General features: G+C 44.3%; 2 protein-coding genes across 3 annotated transcripts in view; both read right to left on the bottom strand.

Moving 5' to 3' along the window:
- LOC148098680 (protein NLRC3-like) overlaps positions 1–22,128 on the bottom strand; it is a 321,437-nt gene that overhangs the window by 32,444 nt on the left and 266,865 nt on the right. The window lies entirely within an intron of this gene.
- LOC148098693 (dual specificity protein phosphatase CDC14AB-like) lies at positions 1,937–15,404 on the bottom strand. The gene is made up of 14 exons (XM_087851391.1): positions 15,170–15,404; positions 14,039–14,129; positions 10,084–10,159; positions 9,507–9,599; positions 9,339–9,418; positions 8,430–8,496; positions 6,381–6,443; positions 5,879–5,951; positions 4,991–5,221; positions 4,761–4,899; positions 3,500–3,716; positions 3,281–3,372; positions 2,069–2,200; positions 1,937–1,985 (listed from the first exon to the last, which is right to left on the bottom strand). The coding sequence occupies exons 1-14, from the start codon at positions 15,213–15,215 to the stop codon at positions 1,937–1,939; spliced, it is 1,449 nt and encodes a 482-aa protein (XP_087707517.1). The 5' UTR covers positions 15,216–15,404.

Here is a 22,128-nt window from a genome sequence, read left to right as displayed (position 1 = left end):
AAGGCATCGTGAATGCTAAACCTCTTGGCTACGTCTCATCAGACGTAGCAGATCCAGACCCCATCACACCTAACATCCTGCTGATGGGACGCTATGATGCATCACTCCCTCAAGTGGTTTACGATCCCAGTAACCTTATCGGGAGTCGCAGATGGAGACATAGTCAAGTTCTTGTCGACCATTTCTGGTCCCGATTCATCCGTCACTACCTGACTAACTTGCAAGAGAGACAGAAGTGGCAGAAGGATGCGGAGTGCCTCAAACTGGACCAAGTGGTGCTCATAGTTGACCCTCAGCTCCCAAGAGCTTTATGGCCTGTTGGTAAGGTAACGACTACTTACCCTGGAGCTGATGGACGCATCCGGACTGCTGCTGTTAAGGTCAAAGATCGAACGTATATTCGACCAGTAGCCCGCTTGGTCTCACTCCCTATGCTTGAAGATGATAAGGATCCACCTGAGTGACCTTTCTACCTTGGATTCGACTGTCTGTGCAGACAGTCGGGGGCGGCTGTGTTAGAAAGCCCACTGTTTACACGTTATTTGCTTGGTTGAAGTGTTGTGGTTTGTTTATAGATATTGTTTGCGCTGTGGAAATTGATATGTCCTACGTCATTGAACTCACCATATCTATGCTGACGCGCCTTGAATGCACCACTCTGTGCCGTGTGCTGCTAGTCTGCCTTTGTAGCTGCTGATAGCCAGCATTCTTCCTTGTGTCTTCTCACCAGTATCTCGTGGGTTTTGGTTTATTGCTGTGTGTGAATGCCAGAAGGTGGGTTCTGTTTACATGATGTTGTGTATGTCAGCTGCTATTGTGTGCATTTGTTCCCTCGTGGCTATGCTAATGTTATCCTATGCTAATACGCTAATATGCTAATACGCTAATATGCTATGTAAGCTACTAAGCTAGTTAATGCTAATTATAAATCTTGTGTAATTGTTGAAGTTGTTATAGATGTGAGTGTTGAATACAGTTCCTTGTGCTATCTCTGTGCTAGAATAATGTCTAGACATGTTGAATATTTTATGTGTGCTGTACTGATAGTTGCTTTATGTATCATTACTACAGACCACAGCTGAATAAATCTCCTAAACTTGGAAGCTGCCTCCGTGTTCTTTAACCGGAACACACCCACCATACCTTGCCGCTCTAAATCAAATCAGCTAAACTCCTGGAGACAACATTCTCTCCATTTTAATATATATATATATATATATATATATTACTAAAGTATATTACATTTTATTATATATATTACATTTTCAGTTACTAAAGTACTGAAAATGAGGAGACAACATTACAACAACGTGCCAAATAAGCTAGGTCCATCATGTGCAGCCAAGAAACCTGTGATCTGCCAAAGTTTAAGGCGTGGATTTTGGTACGACTTCTAAAGGTCTGTGTTTCCGCAACCAAAACGTTGCTTCAGGCTGTCTACATCCTGTGGTTCTGAACTTTGGATGGACAAATGGCAGCAGCCGTTTATCAGAAGCACCCAGACTGTTCTTGGCGATGGTCTGACTCAGTCCTCGGGCCACGACCTTTTATCCCCACGTGGGCCACGTGACCTGTTAGCGTTGTTTGGTCTTTGCACCTGCACGTGTCCTTTGCTTCCAGCAAAATGATTGTGACAACGGGACATTCAGCATCTAGCAGATGTTATATCTGCAATATGCAGCAGCAGTTTTTTACAGTTACCTGCCTGCTATACCCAAGAGACGTGATGATTTATGGTGTCGGCCCTGTTATCACAGAATGGGCCACGTGACCAGTTAAAGTGGTGACAAACTGTTGGCTCTGTCAAAACGAAAAGTAGTTATTGGGGCTAAAAAAGGATTTACAGCCTATTAAAGGTGCAAGAGAGCTGATCCAGTTTCCAGCGAATCCATCATCAGCTGGGCTGATTCATGACCAGAACGTCCCAAGTGTGAAGTCAGTGAATCAGTGCTGGCCTGGTGCTGAACACAGTGAGGCTGAAGGGACTGTGGAGACATCAGCACATCACATTTTATATTGGTTTTATTATAATGTGCTTCTAGTAAGGAACAAAAGCACAGACACCAACCTCCTGATCTGTGGAGCAGTGGTGGTAGAGGAACTTCGTCTCAGCTTTTTAGTAGAAGAGGGGGTGAGGTGGACTTTGGAGGGCTTCGGGGGAGGGAGGATGGAGCAGTGTGAAGTCTTGGACAGGTTTAACCTGACACAGAAAACAAGAACACCTCATATTTGTGTGTGTGTGTGATCCAAGAGCAAATACTAAACTTGATCCTTCACAAAAACAAGCACAACGAACAACTTCTCCAAAAATCCTTCTGATGATTTCTACGCTCACTGCAGGAATCAACATCTGCACACACACTCTGTACAAGAGACAAGAGACAAATACGCTTCGACGTGTGGGAGGTACCTCGAGTTAACCTCCGTGGAAGCCCAGTTCTTGGTTGTGTCAGGTTAGCAGTTTAGTGATGTTAGTTTACAGGAGAAGCACGTTGTGAGTTTGGTTCGTGGTCGTCCTTTGGTTTTTTTTTGCCGCAGCTCCCATATCCCCGATTTGTAACTATTTACTTTTTATGAAATGTTTCTTGAACTATGGCAGCATCTTATATATCTGCTATATTTGGGCCGTGGATTCAGGGACCAAAACAAAAACTGTAGTGAGCAGAGGTATTATCTACTGATTGTGTGTCTGGCAGAAGCCACGGGTGGAGAGCAGAGGCAGCGGGCAGGCCAATCGAAACGCAGCTCAGGCCGCGGCTGCAGCAAAAACTTGGGCGTAGGAGGAGCGATTCTGGCAAACCGTCAGGAGGGGGAAGTGGTGCTCTACCAACACGGTGTCCAGTAAAGATGGAGGCCTGCTGACTCCAACTGAGGAGACTGTCAGGCAGTAGAAGGAATACTCTGACAACCTCCACAACCTTAATCTCACTCATGATTAACTAAAGTATCCAAAGACAACAACTTCTCTTGTTGCATTTAGGTTTCAGTTTAACCGAAGAACAAAAAAGGATGCATGAGCTCGAGCAGGTTATACACAACATTTACGCTGCACAGATGAGAACACAGCAGGATTTCATGCAGTCCAGTCTGTCTGTTAGACAGCGTGCAAACAAAGCATTCGACAACAGTCACTTATGTACTTTCTGACATCCACAAAAACATGTTGGTGTCTATTATATCTCCTTGTTAATAGAAACTTTGTTTTGAGCTAATTCTCAACGTGTCTCTTGCACTGACCACAATAACCATTTATCATTAATTAAATTTCAGATATTGGTACCTTGAGCAGGATGACGCTGATCTCGGTGGGCGTTTTCCCTTCAGTGCTCTCAGTTCGTCTCCCTGTGTCAGACTGACTTCTTTGCAGTTATTCTGCACAGACACAGAAAGAAAGACACAATTAGCAGCATGAAAACACAACATTGTGATCAGAACTCAGTAGCCTGTTTGAATTCTGCAGTAACCATTAAAAAAAGGTGCTACGAAGTCACACGCTGACCTCATCCAAGCTATATGACTTGCAGAGCACGGTGTTGATTGACAGGTCATCCATGCTGGAAAGCAGCGAGGACACTGCCTCCTGTTTGCCTCCCTGCACAGAGTCAGAGCGGTGAAGCTGCTGTTGCTGCAGCTGCTGCTGCCGACTCCGTCTCTGTTGGACCAGCTTCTGTTTAGACCGATGCACGTCACCCTGAACCCACAAACTGTGCTGCTTCCTGCACACAAACATCAAACACACGCCACAAACTAACTGTGATGTCATGTTTAGCAGGTATAACATTCAACATCCAGGTTTAGCGTGTAAGTAGACACACAAAGCTAGTAGCCATTAGCAACAGAGCACTACTGTGGCGTAAGGAGGAAGTGTGCGTCCAGAGCTGAGGAGAGAAACCAGCTGACTGCAGTCTGCAGCAGTAACACAGTTTCAGGCTTTTTTTTAATTCGATTTGATTCATCATCCACCAGTTTCCCACTGCTGCAGTCACCACCAGCTGCACATGGGCACCCTGGGGAATGCCCCACCCTGACCTCCACCTTTTGCTTCTCTTCTAACTTTTACTACATTTCCAGAATGCTCCAACCATGACCTCAGCATGGAGAAACATCTTGTGTGGTAACAGCAATAGATGCCACAGCCTAAGGACAGATGGGCCTTGTTTGTCCAGCACATCTCACAGATGCTCGATGAGATTGAGTTCTGCCGACGTTGAAGGCCAAGGTGACACCTCAAACCCTTCCTGATCTACTTCCTGATCTACTTCCTGATCTACTTCCTGATCTACTTCCTGATCTACTTGTGCCTCGTGTGAAGACTCCAGCGACACTCGAAGTATTAGAGAACAGCTGTACTCAGTGACCAACGCCTTTTGGGTCATTGCAAAATGTCAAACAGCTTGTGTTTAAATAAAAAAGACTGGAAACAGAAAAAGTGGACCAATCACACCTTCACAGATAAACACAATGACCCTGATGAAGGCCACTAACACGTTATACTTCCCTAATACTCTGTGACTGGAGTCTTCACCTCGTCAGATCTTTCTCCGTGCACCTTGGAGGTGAAGTTGCCGTCTGCTTGTGTTTTGTGACATTATCCTAATGAAGTGTTGCAGACATGTCTGTGTGCACATCATCTGGAAAGCATTACTCCTGTACTTTCATGAACGGCACTAAAGCTTAATGATTGTCTCCGACTGATACCTTTGGAGTCACGGAAATTGGACCGTTTGGTTTGAGCGGTCACAGCTGAGGCACAAACTCACTCTTCTAAGAAGTTTTGCTGTGGACCGATGATAGATCCAGGTCTGCAGACTCTGATCCAAGCAATCGCCTCGGCTGCAGTAAACCGGAAGTGCTTCATCAGGTAGCAGCCAATCAGAGTGCCCGTGCGGCCTAATCCAGCTGTAAATGGATGGAGTGTTTAAAGAGACAAAGTTAAGATAAAAGAAATAAATGACATCAATTAAACATACATAAACACTTGCAGTCCTGCCTTTACAGTGCACTGCCACTGCCCCGTCTGTGCTTTCACACACATGCAGAAAGCGTCTGACGATGAGGTCAGAGGGCGTGGTCCCATCAAGGAAGAAGAGGTCGTGGTGCTCAAATCCTGCATCCTCAAACCGCCTGCCATCATACAACTTCCTGTTCAGACGAACCACGGTCGTTACGTCATTTTGGCAAAAGTATGAGAAGTATGCCTCGGGTGTGTGGAGGGGATAACCTGGAGACAGAATCAACAACAACTGAGTTACGTCGTACGTTTCAATCAGCGAGGGTCTGTTTTTAATGCAAGTCCTGTCTCTTAATGCAAACGTAAAATAAGATTCAGTGACGTAGTGTCAACTGATTGATATTGTAAGGTAAAGACGTTAAATACAGAGAAAACTCAACGATCGAACGGCCCCAAGCACCTGCTGACAGCGGGAAAGAAAAACTCCCTTTTAACAAGAACCAGGCTGAGGGAGGGGGAGCAATCTGCCACATGTGGTCGGGGTGAGGGGAGGACAACGGGACAAGAGACGGACTGGAGAGCCAGAGGGGAATAATAACTACGTGCAAAGTGGTGTAAATACACAGGAAGTAAAAAGAGCTGAGTGATGAAGAAGCATGAGTGCATCATGGGAAACCCCGAGCCACTGCAGGGCTCAGGCTCGTCTAATCCAGCCGTAACAACATGACAGCACTAAGCAGGAAACAATACACGCCATCAGAAGACAGCAGAGTAAGGTTAGCTCTTCTCAGCTGTTTCAGGACGTGCAGGCACTGAGGGGCTGCACAGGCCTTCTGTCAGGCCAAGCAACGTGAGCACTGATGTTGGTTTGGAGGCATGCTTTTAGCTTTTAGCTTAGAGATTCTGACTCACCATCTTCTATCTTACCACGAGAATGAGGGCTACTGAACGCCAGAACCTTTCCCGGAACGATCCAGTTCATATCTCCATTTTCAACTCGCTAAAAGCACAAAAAGAAAGGAAAGAAAGACTGTGATAGAGGTTAGCGACATATCAGTTAAAAACATGGATCCAGAACACCTTAATTATACCACCACTGCAGTAATGAACACATACGGGCTTTTACCTTTCATTGGAAATCAGTTTTGTTGCAGTGGACACAGGTGAGCTGACCTTTACTTCACTGACTGTCTATCACTTGGACGGGTGAGTTATGGATCAATCTAACTGAGAAACTGAGGAAGTACAGCGTGCACCAAGGCAGGCCTGGACATCGTACGAGCCCTTGGTTGGCCCTGACTGTGTTACTAACAGCACTGCAAATAAACTGGATGAATAACAAGCGTACGTTACTTATTTCTTACTGTATCCTGGTCCTGTTTTCATTGATATCGACCTGTAGCACAGTCAGCACTCTGCAGTCTGTTACCTCATAATGTTCATATTCTTCTGCACTGAACCTTTCAAAATCCAGGAAACCATGTTGTAATGCCTGCAGAGGAAAAGAGCAGGAACAGATTTTCACAACAAAAGCACAACTCCCCCCAAAGGGCTGAAATGTTTAGTGTTATAGTGATCTGCAGTGGTTTCACAGATTCAGTTCAGTTTTTTTTAGCACCAAATCACAACAAAGGTCACCTCAGGCAGTTAATATTGTATGGTAAAGACCCTACAGTTATACAGAGGAAACACAATCAGACCACCCCTACGAGCAGGCACACTGGTGACAGTGGGGAGGAAAAACTCGTTTTTAACAGAAACACATGTTCACCAGAACAAGGCTCAGGGAGGGGCGGCAATCTGACTGCTGAGGGGCTGAGGGGACGGAGACAGGACCAAAGACACACTGTGAGGACAGCCAGAGATTAATAACAAGGATGACGCAGTGCAGAGAGGTCTGTTAACACATAGTGAGTGAAGAAGAAACACCCAGTGCATCATGGGAATCCCCCGGCAGCCTACGTCTATTGCAACATAACTGAGGGAGGATTCAGGGTCACCTGGTCCAGCCCTAACTATATGCTTTAGCAAAAAGGAAAGTTTTAAGCCTAATCTTGAAAGTAGAGATAGTGTCTGTCTCCTGAATCCAAACTGGAAGCTGGTTCCACAGAACAGGGGCCTGAAAACTGAAGGCTCTGCCTCCCATTCTACTTTTAAATACTCTAGGAACAACAAGTAGGCCTGCAGAGCGAGAGCGAAGTGCTCTAATAGGATGATATGGTACTACAAGGTCATTAAGATAAGATGGGGCCTGATTATTAAAGACCTTGTATGTGAGGAGCAGGATTTTGAATTCTGGCTTCATGGACAGATAGAGCTGGGTGTCATCTGCATAGCAGTGTAAATGTATGCTATGTCTTCTAATGATGCTGCCTAAGGGAAGCATGTATAATGTAAACAGAATTGGTCCTAGCACTGAACCCTGTGGAACTCCATAATTAACCTCAGTGTGTGAAGAGGACTCTCCATTTACATGCACAAACTGGAGTCTATTAGATAGATATGATACAAACCACTGCAGCACAGTACCTGTAATACCTACAGCATGTTCTAATCGCTCTAATAGGATATTATGGTCGACAGTATCGAACGCTGCACTGAGGTCAAGAAGGACAAGCACAGAGATGAGTCCACTGTCAGAGGCCATAAGAAGATCATTTGTAACCTTCACTAAAGCTGTTTCTGTGCTGTGATGAGCTCTGAAACCTGACTGAAACTCTTCAAATAAACCATTCCTCTGCAGATGATCTGTTAGCTGTTTGACAACTACTCTTTCAAGGATGTTTGATATAAAGGAAGGTTGGAGATTGGCCTATAATTAGCTAAGACTGCTGGGTCTAGAGATGCTTTTTGAGTAAAGGTTTAACTACAGCCAGCTTGAAGGCCTGTGGTACATAGCTGATTATTAGAGATAGGTTGATCATATTTAAGATCGAAGAATTAATTAATGGCAGGACTTCTTTGAGCAGTTTTGTAGGAATGGGGTCTAAAAGACACGTTGATGCACTGACTATTTCTTCTTTAGTCTTCTTTGTTTTCAATTCCTGTGTGTTTGTACATCACTGAAGTATTTAATCATTAGTAATTATTAAACTCCTTTGTAGTTCTCTCTGCTCTCTTCTCTCACCCCTCACCTGTCACAGTGAATTGCTGCCTCCTTAAACCTGGTTCTGTTGGAGGTTTCGTCCTGTTGGAAGGGAGTTTTTCCTTCCCACTGTTGCCAAGTGTATACTTCTAGTGCAGAGCTGTAGGGTCTTTACCTTATAAGTTAAAGTACCTTGAAGTAACTGTTGCTTGGAATTAGTGCTATGAATAAAACTGAATTCAATTACTGTTGTTACAGAATAAGAGGAGAACAATGTCAAATGTGGCTCAAACTGGGATTTTTAAGTTAAAATGAGGTTAAAAAGACCAAAATGAAGTTAATAAGTGTCATTTTAATTTTACTAAAATCATCTGTGTTAGACGTTGTTGCTACCTTGTGGATTCCTTGTAAGCCGTTTAGGACGGTGAGGTTAAAAGAGCACTCTCCAACTGCTGCGTCTCTGTGACGCACACACACACACACACACACACACACACAGACACACACAGACACAGAGACACAGACACACAGACACACACACAGACACACACACACGCACACACACACAGACACACATACACACACACAAACACACAGACACACACACAGACACACACACAGAGACACAGACACAGACACACGCACACACACACAGACACACACACGCACACACAGACACACAGACACACAGACACACACACACACACACACAGACACACACACACACACACACACACATAGACACACACAGACACACACACAGTGTAGTTATCAGGGTTCAGATCATATCTGGTCTCAGGCTTGTTTGCTCTGTAAATAAACACAAAGCATCACTAAGAGTGTCAAAACTAAGCAGCAGCTGTTCAGCTGAGCTCAGGACTGGGGGGGGGGGGGGGGGGGTGGACACGTTAGCTCAGTCTAGATGAATGAAATCAGCCCACTGGCACCGCTAAAGCTCACTAAGAGCTCATAAACTGTTAACAATTCATTCAAATCTCTGACTTCAGTTTTATTTATATAGTGCCAAGTCACAACAGCAGTAAAAACCCTACAATAATACGGGAAAATGTTCCCATCCCAAACTTAAAAGTGTGGGTTTGATGAGGTTTCCTGACCTCCTGGAACCTTCATGGTCGCCAAATAATTTCCAGCTAGGTGGAGTTTCTTCTTGTTACCCTGCTTGCAGTCTTTATGCTAAGCTAAGCTAAGCTGGATTTAACAGACAGAAGAATAGTGTCTCAGTAAATGTAATGACAACAGCCCAGCATGCAGTGCTGTCTCGTAGAAAGCAGCAGCCTGTACCTAAACGGCATGTAGCCTGTGTTGTTTCCTGCTATCAGAGTCCTGTAGGCATCTTCTGGGCTTCTCTTCAAATACATCACCTACAGGGCAGAGTTAAACTACATCACTAATAATGGACAGACAGACGGGCAATCAGATGATGTGATGGACAAATGAAAGGATATTTACAGCATAGGCACCAATGAGAACAGCAGCATTGGCTCTCTTCTTCTGGTCGTAGCTGGTGTAGTGAACCAGTCTCTTTCTAGACATTGTGAAAGACTATAAACCAATAATGATAATCAATAATCAGTGAAACAGCACATGTGCATTAATACATTTAAAATAAGAGTCTACTGTCAGAGGAGTGCACACACACCATCAGAGCAAAGACCTTTCAAAATAAGAGTCTACTGTCAGAGGAGTGCACACACACCATCAGAGCAAAGACCTTTCAAAGTAAGAGTCTACTGTCAGAGGAGTGCACACACACCATCAGAGCAAAGACCTTTCAAAATAAGAGTCTACTGTCAGAGGAGTGCACACACACCATCAGAGCAAAGACCTTTCAAAGTAAGAGTCTACTGTCAGAGGAGTGCACACACACCATCAGAGCAAAGACCTTTCAAAATAAGAGTCTACTGTCAGAGGAGTGCACACACACCATCAGAGCAAAGACCTTTCAAAATAAGAGCGTAACGCGTTTTCTAAATGATGTCTATACAGCAAACAAAGCCCTGAGTCTGAAGACCTTCATCTGCATTACCTTCAGCTTCCTGTTGAGTTTCCAGCAGTATCTGTACAGCATGGCCAGGTTGAGGGGCCCAAAGTCTGCATAAAAACTGCAACACACAGCGAGAGATGGAGGAGCTTTCAACAATTACAACAACAACACAAATCAGTCACAAAACTAAACCCACTGACAGGTGAAGTCGGTGACATTGTTCATCTGGTTATAATAAAATGCTCCGTTAGAAAACCCACACAATGCAGACATGGAGTCAGAGGAAGCTCACAGCTTTGTTTCACTCAATGAAACCAAACTCAGATCCCGTTTGTCTGCTGCAGAAAAGAAAACTGTTATCAAGGCTGGAACATGACAGGCGAGCAGGGGTGCAAGTCAGCACTGTTACAGCAGAACATCAGGTTCTATAAAGTCCTTTCCCTAACACCACAGCATTGGATACCAGATTACTCATCATCACTGCTATTCAGTAAGTCGGCCAACAGCACGAATGACAGCAAGAGGATCTCAAAGATGGTCAAACAAGCACTGAAAGCTGTCACGTTGGGGTCGACCCAGCATTTTGAGTTCTCTTGCTTTGGTTTATTTTTGAAGGATCGTTTTTGTTCTCTGGTGCTTTGTTGATTATTATTATTATTTATCTATTGTTTCTGTGATTCTGGTTTTTGCTCTCAGGTTCTGTGTTCCCATGTTTGCTGTGGGTCTTGATCTGTGTCCAGTCTGCGTCTTTGTGATTTCTTGTGTTCCCTCCCTTGTCTCGTCTCGTTAATTACTTCCACCTGTGTGTGATCTCCCTGTGTTTCTCTGAGTGTATTTAAGTCATGTCTTCTGTCGTTGCCGGTCCGTCTGTGTATCTGCCATGTTTCACCCGTGTGTTCTGCCCACCCTCCTTCATGCTCGTGTTCTGCTTTGAGTTTACTAGTTTAGTTATTCCCAGTATAGTTTAGTTTAATCTTCGTTTGCCATTTTTCCCCTGTGCTCTGTGTTCAATAAACCACCTTCACGACTGCCTGCAATTGGATCCTCCTTTATTTCCTCCACACGGCTCACTCCACTGTGACAAAAGCCATCTCAGGTTTACTCATAGACCACCTCCCCAGTTAATCACAGCTCAAACACCCGCTCTGTGACAGACACACTGAAACTGTGATATATCCCATGATACTGATGCTCAGAGTTGAGCATCAGGAACTCAGGCTACGTTCACACTGCAGGCGAAAGTGCATCAAATCAGATTTTTTGACCCTGTGCGACCATCTATCCGATCATGGTGTGACAGTGTGAACGGCACAAATCCGATATTTTCAAATCCGATCTGGGTCACTTTCGTATGTGGTGCTGAATCCGATACATATCTGATGTTTTAGAAAGCTGCTGTTTGATGGTCATGTCGCATTAAATCCGTCTTTTACGTCACTGACACAAGACAGACGCCAATTATCAGCGCCGGAGAAGACATCGTGAACGCTTCCTGACCATCCAGTGAAACTGTTGGGAAGACAACGTTGGAGAAACGTGAACATTTTATTTGTTCTGTATAATCTGCAGATTCTGACAGAAATCTGCAGCTATCCTTTGAAGCAGCGCTCCTCTAAAACAGCAATAAGGATCATTATTAGGTTATTTACATTATTATGTAAATAACAAAATAACTTAAAGCAAAAATTGGGAAACGTGAAGTCTGAAGTCTTTATATTAAGGCCATCAGTCAAACAATACTGTTGCTCTGGGTCTAAACAGAGCGCGTTGTGTGTGACGTCTTCTTTTGTGCATGCGGCCGCTTTGAGCGTTCACACTAGAGCGCGTTTGCTGTCACATTTTATTTGTAGTGTGAACGAGCAGACAAAAAAATCAGATTTGATCCAAAAATCTGAATTGAGCATCAAGACCTGCAGAGTGAACGTAGCCTTAGAGTTCCTAAAAAGTCCTGAGAGGTCAGGAAATGCTGGAAACCAGTTTCCACCCAGCCCTGTGTACTGTGGTGGCCTGCAGCTCCACAGCAGAACATCCACAGTATGAAGGTGCAATTTGCAGGTCACATATAAACGCATAGATGGAACATTTTTCCAAGGCTGTTTCACCTCTGATCTGTCTCTCATCGGTGTATAAAGGCTGTATGATTAAAACTATTTTATATCCTAAAATAAATGCAGATCATTTAAGGAACCATAACTCGTGCGTGCTCAGTCAGGGGTTATGACCACAGAGTAGGCCAGGACCAGATGATTGGTTTATGACATCAGTCACACTGGTGATACATCAACAGACATTTTCATGGAGAAACAGTGCAAATGTATCAACATGACAACACAGGGTTGGATGAAATTCTCCACAAGTATGTGAACTTCATGTCTTCACTGACGTATGAGCTGTTCCTGTTGGAGGGTTGACGGCGTGTGTCTCATGTCACACTCCTCCACAGTGAGGATGGACTTATTGATACGTGCCTCTGGTGACTGCACTTCAAAACAAGGAGTGATTCAACTGCTCTGCTAGTGAAGCATCAGCTCTGTGACTGCTCCTGTACTCGGTGATGTGCTGCCCTCCTGACACACCTGCCTGCTGTTGTTGCTGTCCAGGTGATCTTCCACCTGTACTGTGATTTGGCCTTTCAGATGCCTCGTTGCACCGTCACTCACTCTGAAGGCAGCCGGTGGACGTCCCCGGTCATCCAGGGCTTGTGGTTGGGATAGACCAGGTGACACAGTACACCTCCAGGTCTGGATGTTCAGGAATGTCCTGGTGGTGTGGAGACAGTCCTGCAGCTGCTGTAAGGCTTCATCAGGCCAGGTTCTGATAGTCTTCGTGGTGGCCAGAGCAGCTGTCCTGACAGGAAGCAGCTTCCTGCTCACATCCAGGCGGCATGGCGGCACTGTAAGGAAGTTCTTTCAGGGTCTCCCCATCTATTAGAAGTTTTACCGTCCCACTGCTCCCGGCCCTGCTCGTTGGGAATCGTCCAATTAGAGTTTTCTCTCTAAAATTGTAGGTTGTTTACCTACAAAGGGCCTGGATGTAACTGATGTTATACAAATAAAACTGGACTAAACTAAATCACCAGTTAAGCTAACGTGAATGAACATGCATGTCTTTGGACTGTGAACCAGGGAAAAGCTGTGAACTCCAACTAGAAAGACCACAGTTTGAACCAGGACACCATCCCTCCGGGTGGAGCAGTGGACTTCCTCTAACAGTATAATGGTAATCAGAGACCAGTGATGAGAAGTCAAGGAAGGACAGGAGCATGACTGTCAAAAGGCGTGTCTCTCTGAAATGAACAGGTGGGATATTAATGAGGTCAAAGGAATTTCTAAAGGACACGAAACAACAAAAACGGAGGCAAACAAAGTTCATCTGTTACAAAAGAGGCATCAGAAAGAAATGATTTGTAGGAGCGTGTGCTGGCAGTGAGCAGGAGCAGACTGTTACCATGGAGACTTTCAGTGGCAATGACATCGCAGCGTTTCTCACTTTTCAGCCATTCGTGTGTTTGTTGAGTGAATCTGCAGGATTCACTGAACCTTCAGCTCCACGTGTCTCTCAGACCAGCTCGGCTGACATAATCAGCTACAGCTGGTTAGCAGAATCATGAGGAAGCTTCACACACTACACGTTTTACTGCACAACAGTACGAGACACCCCGAAGCACTGAAGAAGCTGGAGATCTCCTTCAGCAACTTGTAGCCGTCTCAGCCACAGAGACCAGATCTCTGCAGATCTCTGCAGATCTACTGGACAGATGACATGAAGCCATCAGAGTTTGAGTCACTTTGAATGTTTTATGCTTGTTGCTGTTATAGAAAGTCATGAGTTTACTTTTACATGGTACAGAAAGTATTTTGTTAAATGAACATTCAGCTAAACCAAGAACAACACCAACTATAATATCAGCATGTGAATGATAACATCCGGACTCACTTTAAATGGATGTCAGACGGCGGTACGTCAGAATTGGGGCTCAGACTAGATCACAGCTTACCTTTCATATATGAGCTCCTCATCCGTGCTGAAGAAGTGTGTGTTGGCTGTATTCTTAGGTTTGACCCGCAGAGTGGCAAAGTACAGGCGGTCTGTGGTGCACACACACACACACACACACAGGTTACATTCAGCCTCACAGACAGTCCTGGCTTCAGATACAGGGCGATAACGCTCTCTTGTCCCGATCACACCGAGCTGCTGACTGTATCCAGGTATTTTTGGTGTCTCGGTTACAGCACAGGATCAGTTCCCCTCATTAACTGCTGCTGAAACCAAGGCAGGACCCAAATCTCCGTCCTTACATGACACACTGGTGCTGGTTACTTAACCTGATTTAGCCAAACTTAATCCTCGCACTACTGAAATGCTTCTTTTTACCAGATTAGAGAACGATGGGTCGTGGCTTCATAAACGTAATAAACTTTGTAATTCTTTGCTTTAACTAAACTGTATTATTTGACTCTATGAGTGAATGAGTTGTGGGACACTGGGCTACAACCTGCCAACTGTTAGCCTGTAAGTTTGAACCTTTCAGCTACATGTAGTTTTACATGTACTCATGAGTGAAGCAGCTTCAGTAAAACTGGAAAGTTCTGCAGTGATAGCTGAAAAGAGAAAAACTTATTCCTGGAAACGAGCTGCTGTGTAAAGGCTGTGAAGCTGACCTGCACCTGCATGGACTCACTTTACCAGGATTCTTTTTACCGTCTTAATGCACAGCTGTTACACTTTATATCATGTTAATTATAGCAGACACAGCTGAAAACGATCCAGCATCCTCCAGGCCAAAGGCCGACCAGCTGCCCCCACAGTCCTGTCAAGAGTTATTGTTCTCCACAACAATGCACAGTGCTGATGAAGAAGCTACAAAATAATCAGAAATGTCCTCGTCTCTTATTTGGTTAGTGTCCCCATGATGGAGACCATCGTGGTCAGTGTAGCTCACACTGAATCATACTGGTTTAGCTTTGTTTGAAAGAACAAATGAGCCCAAATGAACGAGCAGGTCAGTGCTGTGTATTTATGTCCACGCTCGCTCTCAGTCACACACATGGAAATATTGCAGGCTGTAGTTTCTTACAGAAAACCATTATGCAGTATTACATCCCAGCACTGATGTTAAACTTACCCTTAATAAATTCTGATGAGCTGGCCTGCTCATCTCCATCTGCCATTTGTTACAGTGGGAATGGTCACAGTGTCCCGGAGTGAGCTTGTCCTCTTCTTATCTGTTGTGAGACCACTCGAGATGTTCCAAAAATATCAAGAGTTCACTACAGAATAGCATTTCACCTGCGTCACTACTGTAAATGAAAAGGGTCCAACTTTAAAGTCTCCCCGCCCGCCGCTGATGAGGAGCATGCGTAAAGTCTCCAAAGTCGCTCCACGGACTGCGCCTGAACCGAGAGGTTTCCACTCCTCCATGCCTGAACTACAACGAATATCCCAGCAAGTAGAAGATTTACAGGACAGCCCAGAGTCGTGGCAGCGATGATCTCTCTGCTGCCTCGCACATGCTCAGTCAATGGTCACATAAACGCGCGCACGCACACATCACCGGCCGTGCTGCCAAAGCCTGCTGGAGCTGGATTTAAACAGAAATCCCCTTTCCCAGTAATATAAACTGGATTTATATATATATATATTTATATTTATTTATTTATATTATATATATTTATATATATTTATATTTATTTATATTTATTTATATTTATATATTTCAAGGCTGCTACAAAATGCACCGTTTGCTTATTTGTATTTGTGTGAACATTACAAAAGTAACACCACAAAGTCATCTATGCTGATGGCATTTCTCTCCTGTCTGAGTGGCCTCCCTCTTCCACACGTTGTGCTATGATGAGAGCTGGGTTAGGTTGGATGGAGGACTGCACTGTGGTTTGTTCCCATCACCCAAAGCTGTAAAGCCAAAGTCCTGAGTGCCAAATGTCTGAGCTGCCTGACTGAACTGTGACTTTCACAGGCCGCTAGCTAAGTCTGCACTTGCATCACTTAGTTTTCTAATCAAGTGTTTGCTTGTTAAACAGAAATATTTAGAATGACTACAGATACGGGGGTCGCCTTACAGTTTACATGCATTGATCTCTAAAGGGCTCCATATGCTACACGGTGCTGTCACACTGTGCTGTCAGAGCTGGGCCTGTCACCACTGACTGGAAGATCTCCACACCATTAGACTGCATCACTGTTGGACTAGCCTCACACAAACTCATGTAATGAGATGTCACTTTTCCCACGTGTCTCTGTTTCTGTGCTGGGACAAGGTGAGACTGGGAGAGCAAAGCTTTGAAGAATCTCACATATAAAACATGTTTTCAGACTTTTTTGTTTAACTCCACATTGTGATGTCTTCTACGATGTAAATATGAAAAACCATAAAATGAGAAGGTGTATCCAAACTTTCTGTTCTTTTCTTAAATGTATTTTTGTCTTTATTAGACAGATGCAGTGAAAACTGACAGGAAAGTGAGAGAGGGACACAGGGACTGCTGCTCATCCAGCTGCGCTAAACCGGCGCCGCAGGTGTGTCCAAACTGGTACGAACAAGGTCTTCAAGTCCGTCCCGCACCTTTGCCCAAAAGAAACAAGCATGGGTGTCAATAACAAAAGTGTCCTAATGAAGACACTGAGGACGGGACGTTTCTTTGTTGGACGCGCTTGTTTGCCAGACATCAGGAACAGATTTGTTTCTCCACGTGACTCATTTCATCTCCACAGAAATATTTCCACCACAGTGTTACTTTTTCCAAGAACTTGTAACGTTGGAGTTTAGCTATGGAGCCGGCTGAGGCGCGCCCTTTCACACGTGACCCTGAACAGATTTAATAATGTGAGGAAGATGAGAGGAGAGCGTTTCCTTCTTGATGGCTTTATGTTTGTAATGCTACACTGAGCTTACTGTCTAACGGAAAGCCACATGCAGACGTACGTGTGTGTGTGTGTGTGTGTGTGTGTGTGTGTGTGTGTGCAGTCCTATTCCTGGTCTTAGCTTAATCTGCTCCAGTCAGCCAATTAGACATCAGATTACCTGGAGGAAGGTTGGAGGGACAGGTGAACGGTAGCCGAGGACGCCTCCATCAAGGTGAAGCACTGACGATAATGCTACTGATGTGGAGACAATAAGCTATGTATGGGATTATTATTATGTGAAAAGACAGATTTTTATCAGCCCTTGGTGATCATAGGTTGGTCTCCAGTGAAAGACTGCCACCTGCTGTCTGTTTACATGCTCTGTCTGCTCGTCATGTTGGCCCTGGGTGAGAAGCGACAGCCTCTGCTGTAGTTACTGATGCACCAACATGGATACGAGCAAACTAACAGCTTCATGTAGATTTGTTTTAAAGGCTGAACGCTGCATTACCAACCAGCCAGGCAACAATGAAGATCATTAAACTGAGAAGGGACTCTGTAGCCGCTAAGACTGGTGGACCTAAATCTTCACCTCCAAGTCCGTTCACATACAAGAGGAAGGGGAGTGAGCGGGTCAGCGCTCAGGGCACAGAAACTAAGCTGGCTTTGAACACACACCATTTATTTCCATAAAAACACAGCCAGAATCACAAATACAAGTTAAAATCCCCCGTATACAATAAAAAGAGTCTCAATGCGCTAAAAACCCTGCTGGCAAAAATAACTATACACTATTAAAACAAAGCTAAAAAAATGTTTTCCATATGCTAAAATTACCCTCCCACAGTCCCATAATCCCACAGTCCCATAATCCCACAGTCCCATAATCCCACAGTACAGCCACACGCGGGCGAATGGTCCTTATCTGAAACAGGAGAGGAATTTCTCTTCCGGGATGGAAACCACTCCGGCCAGAAGAACAAGGAGGGGGCTCCTGTCGCAGACCTGCCTCCTCCTGACAGCGCGTCGCCGCACAGTCCCGCCCCACTCCACACCTGAACACGGCCTCCCTCTGTAGGAATGTGCTCTGTCTCCTCTACTATCAGAAGAAGCAAGGTCCTGACTCTCTGAAAACAGCATTTTTTATAACTCAGCAGTATAATGCATCATAAACAATAAACAATAAACAATATCATTCATTCACAATAAATCAGCAGCCTAATGTAATACAAATCAGTTTAACAAATATAAATAGTTATCACCTTCTTCTAATTCAGGAGAATAATGCAAACTAAAACTACATAATAATTTCACAATCATTAATCGGGGCATAACGTGGCATAAGATAATATAATAATCTCACACCTGATACACAGAGATGGATGAGCAGAGGTCACATGATGAAAGAACAAACATGGAGTCTTTGATTTATTTAGATATTTATTGATGAATGCAAACAAACCCTGACACTGAACCATCGTCGAGCTTTCACAGAACAAACCTGATCACATGACCTGCTGACCCAAACAGTGAAAAGCTCCATGGCAACAAAAACAAACAGCCTCACATATGTTAACAGAGGCTGTTAGAAGCACAGAGTCTTTACAGTCTTTCTCCTGTTTGTACACAGATCTCTGCACATCTTCATCACAGTTACTCACAGACGTGCAGAGTGTGTGGATATCAAAGCTAAGTTTCCACCATGTTTGTAGTCTGTACTGGGACTCATGGAGCATCTCTCTATGAGCACTCAGTGCTTTAAACAGTGAGTCCCAGTTTAACCAGCAGCCTTCACACCACACATCACACAGACATGGAAACTTCAAACCCTCAGACTGAAGACACCATCAGAAATAAATAGATTGTGATGAAGATGAAGAACTGGAACAGTTTGCTGTGGTTTCTTCTGTTCCTGTCAGAAATAAGAGTCTGGCAGCACTTTGCTCTCCTTCCACATGTTTAAGGAGGAAGTGAAGAAGAGTGAGTGAGTCGTCTTCCTCTGTGGGCCCAACATCAGGCAGCAGCCACGTATTTTTAAAAACCCAGCACACTGCTTCAGAAACACTGAGTCCAGGTGACCAGAGTCATGTGATCAGTGAGGTCTTCACTCAGGACGTCACAGCTTCAGGACCTGATTCAGAGGTTTATAAGGACGTGGATCATTGGTGCTGATGTTGTGTGAGAGCTGGTGAACCATGGGGAACATAAATAACAACCAGGCCATCAGCAATTCTACCCCCAGCTCTAAAACCTACATAATACACTATACATATAGTTATATAGGTTATAGTATGTTATATATAAACGTAGCTGAAGCAGTTTCATTTGTAGCTTCACGCTGCACTTCATATGTTTGTCCACCAGATGGCAGCACAGAGGGCTGTGTTGGAAAGCTTTGAGTAATGAAGCGTTTTCAATCCAAGCTTCAGAAAGCTTCATGTGGTCATCAAGGAAGCAACCAGGAAATATCTGCTGTGTGTAAAAACAGCAACACAAGAATCCAGAATGAAGACAAGAAACTCAAAGCTCACACACAAAACAGGTGGAGCTAATTTTGTGACGTGTTTCTGTAAAAACACCACAGAAGTGAATCATCAAAGTTTCCATGTGAGCTGATGATGCTGCTGCAGAGTTTCTGTGAACCTCCTGTGACCCCGCCTCCTCATACAGAGACATCTTATTGCTCTTCAAACTGCATCACGTGGACACATGTGATTGTGTATTGTAGTATTGATCCCAATGCTGGTATTAGTACTGGATCAATAACACTGGATGGATGTGTTCAGCATGGAGCCCCTGAGCTGTGTTACAGACAAACATGGAAACTGACAGGTCTGTGTCATTCACAGTCTGTAACACTTCTAAACAACAGAGGCTGACCCAAGTGCCTCAGAGCCAGGCACGCTCACATCACAGCTCTCTAAATAAGCCAGTTTCAAAATAAGAGCTGAAAGCTGTGTTTGGTTGTGTTAGCTTATTATTGTGGAGACTAACATTCAGTGATCATGTGTTCAGACTCATAATGATTCCTCTCAGAAATCCTGATCTTTGTATTTACTGTGTGTTGGATCAATAACTGAGATTCATCGTATCACACAGCTGTGCTGCTGCTGCTGGTGATGTCAGCACATCTGGAACAATACGAGGTATCTGCTACCAGACTGAGCAGGACGTGAGACCTGTGGACTGTTTAAAGCTGTCCCTCCACAGCTCACTCAGACCTGATCCACACCTCAGTGATATTCTCTGACTTCCTCAGTAGAGACAGAAACCATTCAGATCTGGGACGATCAGCTGACTGATGATGTCACACAGACTGTGTTTTTCAGGAACAGTGATTCTGATGTGAGCCTGCTAGCTGACAGCAGACCTGATGAAACCACATGTTCACATCTGTGAGGACAGACTGGACTCTTTGACTGCACCTTGGTTCTCCTCAGAGGTCTGTACAGGAGCATGTCCACCCCCACTGAAGATCTCAGTCACTGTGAAACATAGAAAGCTGCTTGTGTAGCCTCTGCCTCACATGTAGATACAGCTACAGGTTTCTCTGTCAGTCAGACTGAAACAGTGTCCTGATGCTGCATCATTCAGCTCTGTGCCCCAGTCAGCATCACTGTGAGCTACCAGTGTCAGTGTTTCTGCCCTTTTCCTGTAACACTACACTCAGCACAGGCTCAGCTGCTATCCAGTGTTGGACTTTGGCTTCAGCTGCTGTGATAGATCCTCTAACATAGATCAGCTCTGCTACATGTTGTTAGATAAGTGCAGCTGCCTGTCATGTCCTGATGTTTCTCTGGCTCAGCAGCTTCTCCATCAGAGGTTCACATGGAGCTGATCCAGTATCTCCAGTAACTGTGTTCTGTGCCTCACTGGTTCATCCTTCTGTCTGTGTGACGTCAGTCAGATGTTGAAGTTAAACTCTGTAATCTTCACTGTGTCACAGAGTTCAGTGAGTCCCGTTATTCACAGTATCAATCAGATCATCAGAGAACAGCTGATCAGCAATCAGTGGTGCCAACAGCACCTCCTGTGGTGAGAGGATGCAATAATGCAATGTAGCATTTTTACACTCAACACTTCCAGTCATGAAACTGTCTGTTGGATCTGTTTGACGTTGCTTTCTTGTGTTGCTTTCTTGGTTAGAGTTCCTCACAAATGTCCAGATTATTCTTCTAATGAGGCGTCGACCATGTTTTCAGTTCTTTGGAAGAAAACATCGCCCTTTGCCATCCTTACTTTTCTTTGACTTCTTCAAATGCAGCTGAACTCCAGCTGGTATTTTATTGGACTTTGCAGCTGTTTCTGGTCATCAGTTCATTCCTGCAAACCTCTGAACCTGAACAACAATGATGCTGCATTGCTGGCTGATCCCAAAAGGTTGATTCTGTTCATCTGGACGTTTTCAGAAACGTTTGCTCACTGATCAGGTGACTTCTTCAGTCTCAGCTGACTGCAGCTTTACAACCTTACAAACAGCACATTTGCACAATGACTGAAACCAGCAGCAGCAGCACCTGATATATATGATACTAATATAATACATATACATATATAATCCATACTAATGATGAAGGAACTGAGCTCACAGTCCATTGTTCATTCAGTGAACTACTCAATTTATTTTGGGCCTCAGAAATGCTCACTCTGTTTGTACATCACTGTCAGCAATAGACTCATTCTGCTGTGTGGACAGGAACACATGTGACATCACTTCCTGTTTGTTTGTGACTGAAGAGGAAGAAGTTTACAAGGAATCATTTAGAAGAGTTTCTTTTTTTTTTTTTTTGCCTGTCCCATTTGGTTCTTTAGCCGTCAGAATTGTTGTCTGAAGACCAACAAGGATACCCAATGGATTTATTTTGCCAAATGGATCATCATGGCATTGCCGTATTGGTCCATTTGATCGACCTTTGTTTTTATTATTTATTTTATTTTATTTTCAGTTGTTACAGACGGGACAGACATGAGTGAGGGATAGGAAAGGGAGAAAGAAAGAGGAAGGAAAAGAAAAACAGAAGGGGAGAGGGACAGTGAGAAAGGGGGGAAAAAAAAATATCTCCGGGATCACCTGTTGAGAGAAAAAGAATAGAAAACAAGCAAAAAAAACAAAACAAAACAAAGCAACATACTAAACACAACACCATCGCATTAATCTACCTAAGTGTAAACAGCAGTAAATACTAAATATTGAATGTTGTTGTGCAGCACGCAGGACAG

The sequence above is a fragment of the Neolamprologus brichardi genome, chromosome 14 (genome assembly GCF_056152115.1).
Source record: "Neolamprologus brichardi isolate AB-2024 chromosome 14, ASM5615211v1, whole genome shotgun sequence".
Classification (NCBI taxonomy): domain Eukaryota; kingdom Metazoa; phylum Chordata; class Actinopteri; order Cichliformes; family Cichlidae; genus Neolamprologus; species Neolamprologus brichardi.
This window is presented reverse-complemented; position numbering and strand designations above follow the sequence as displayed.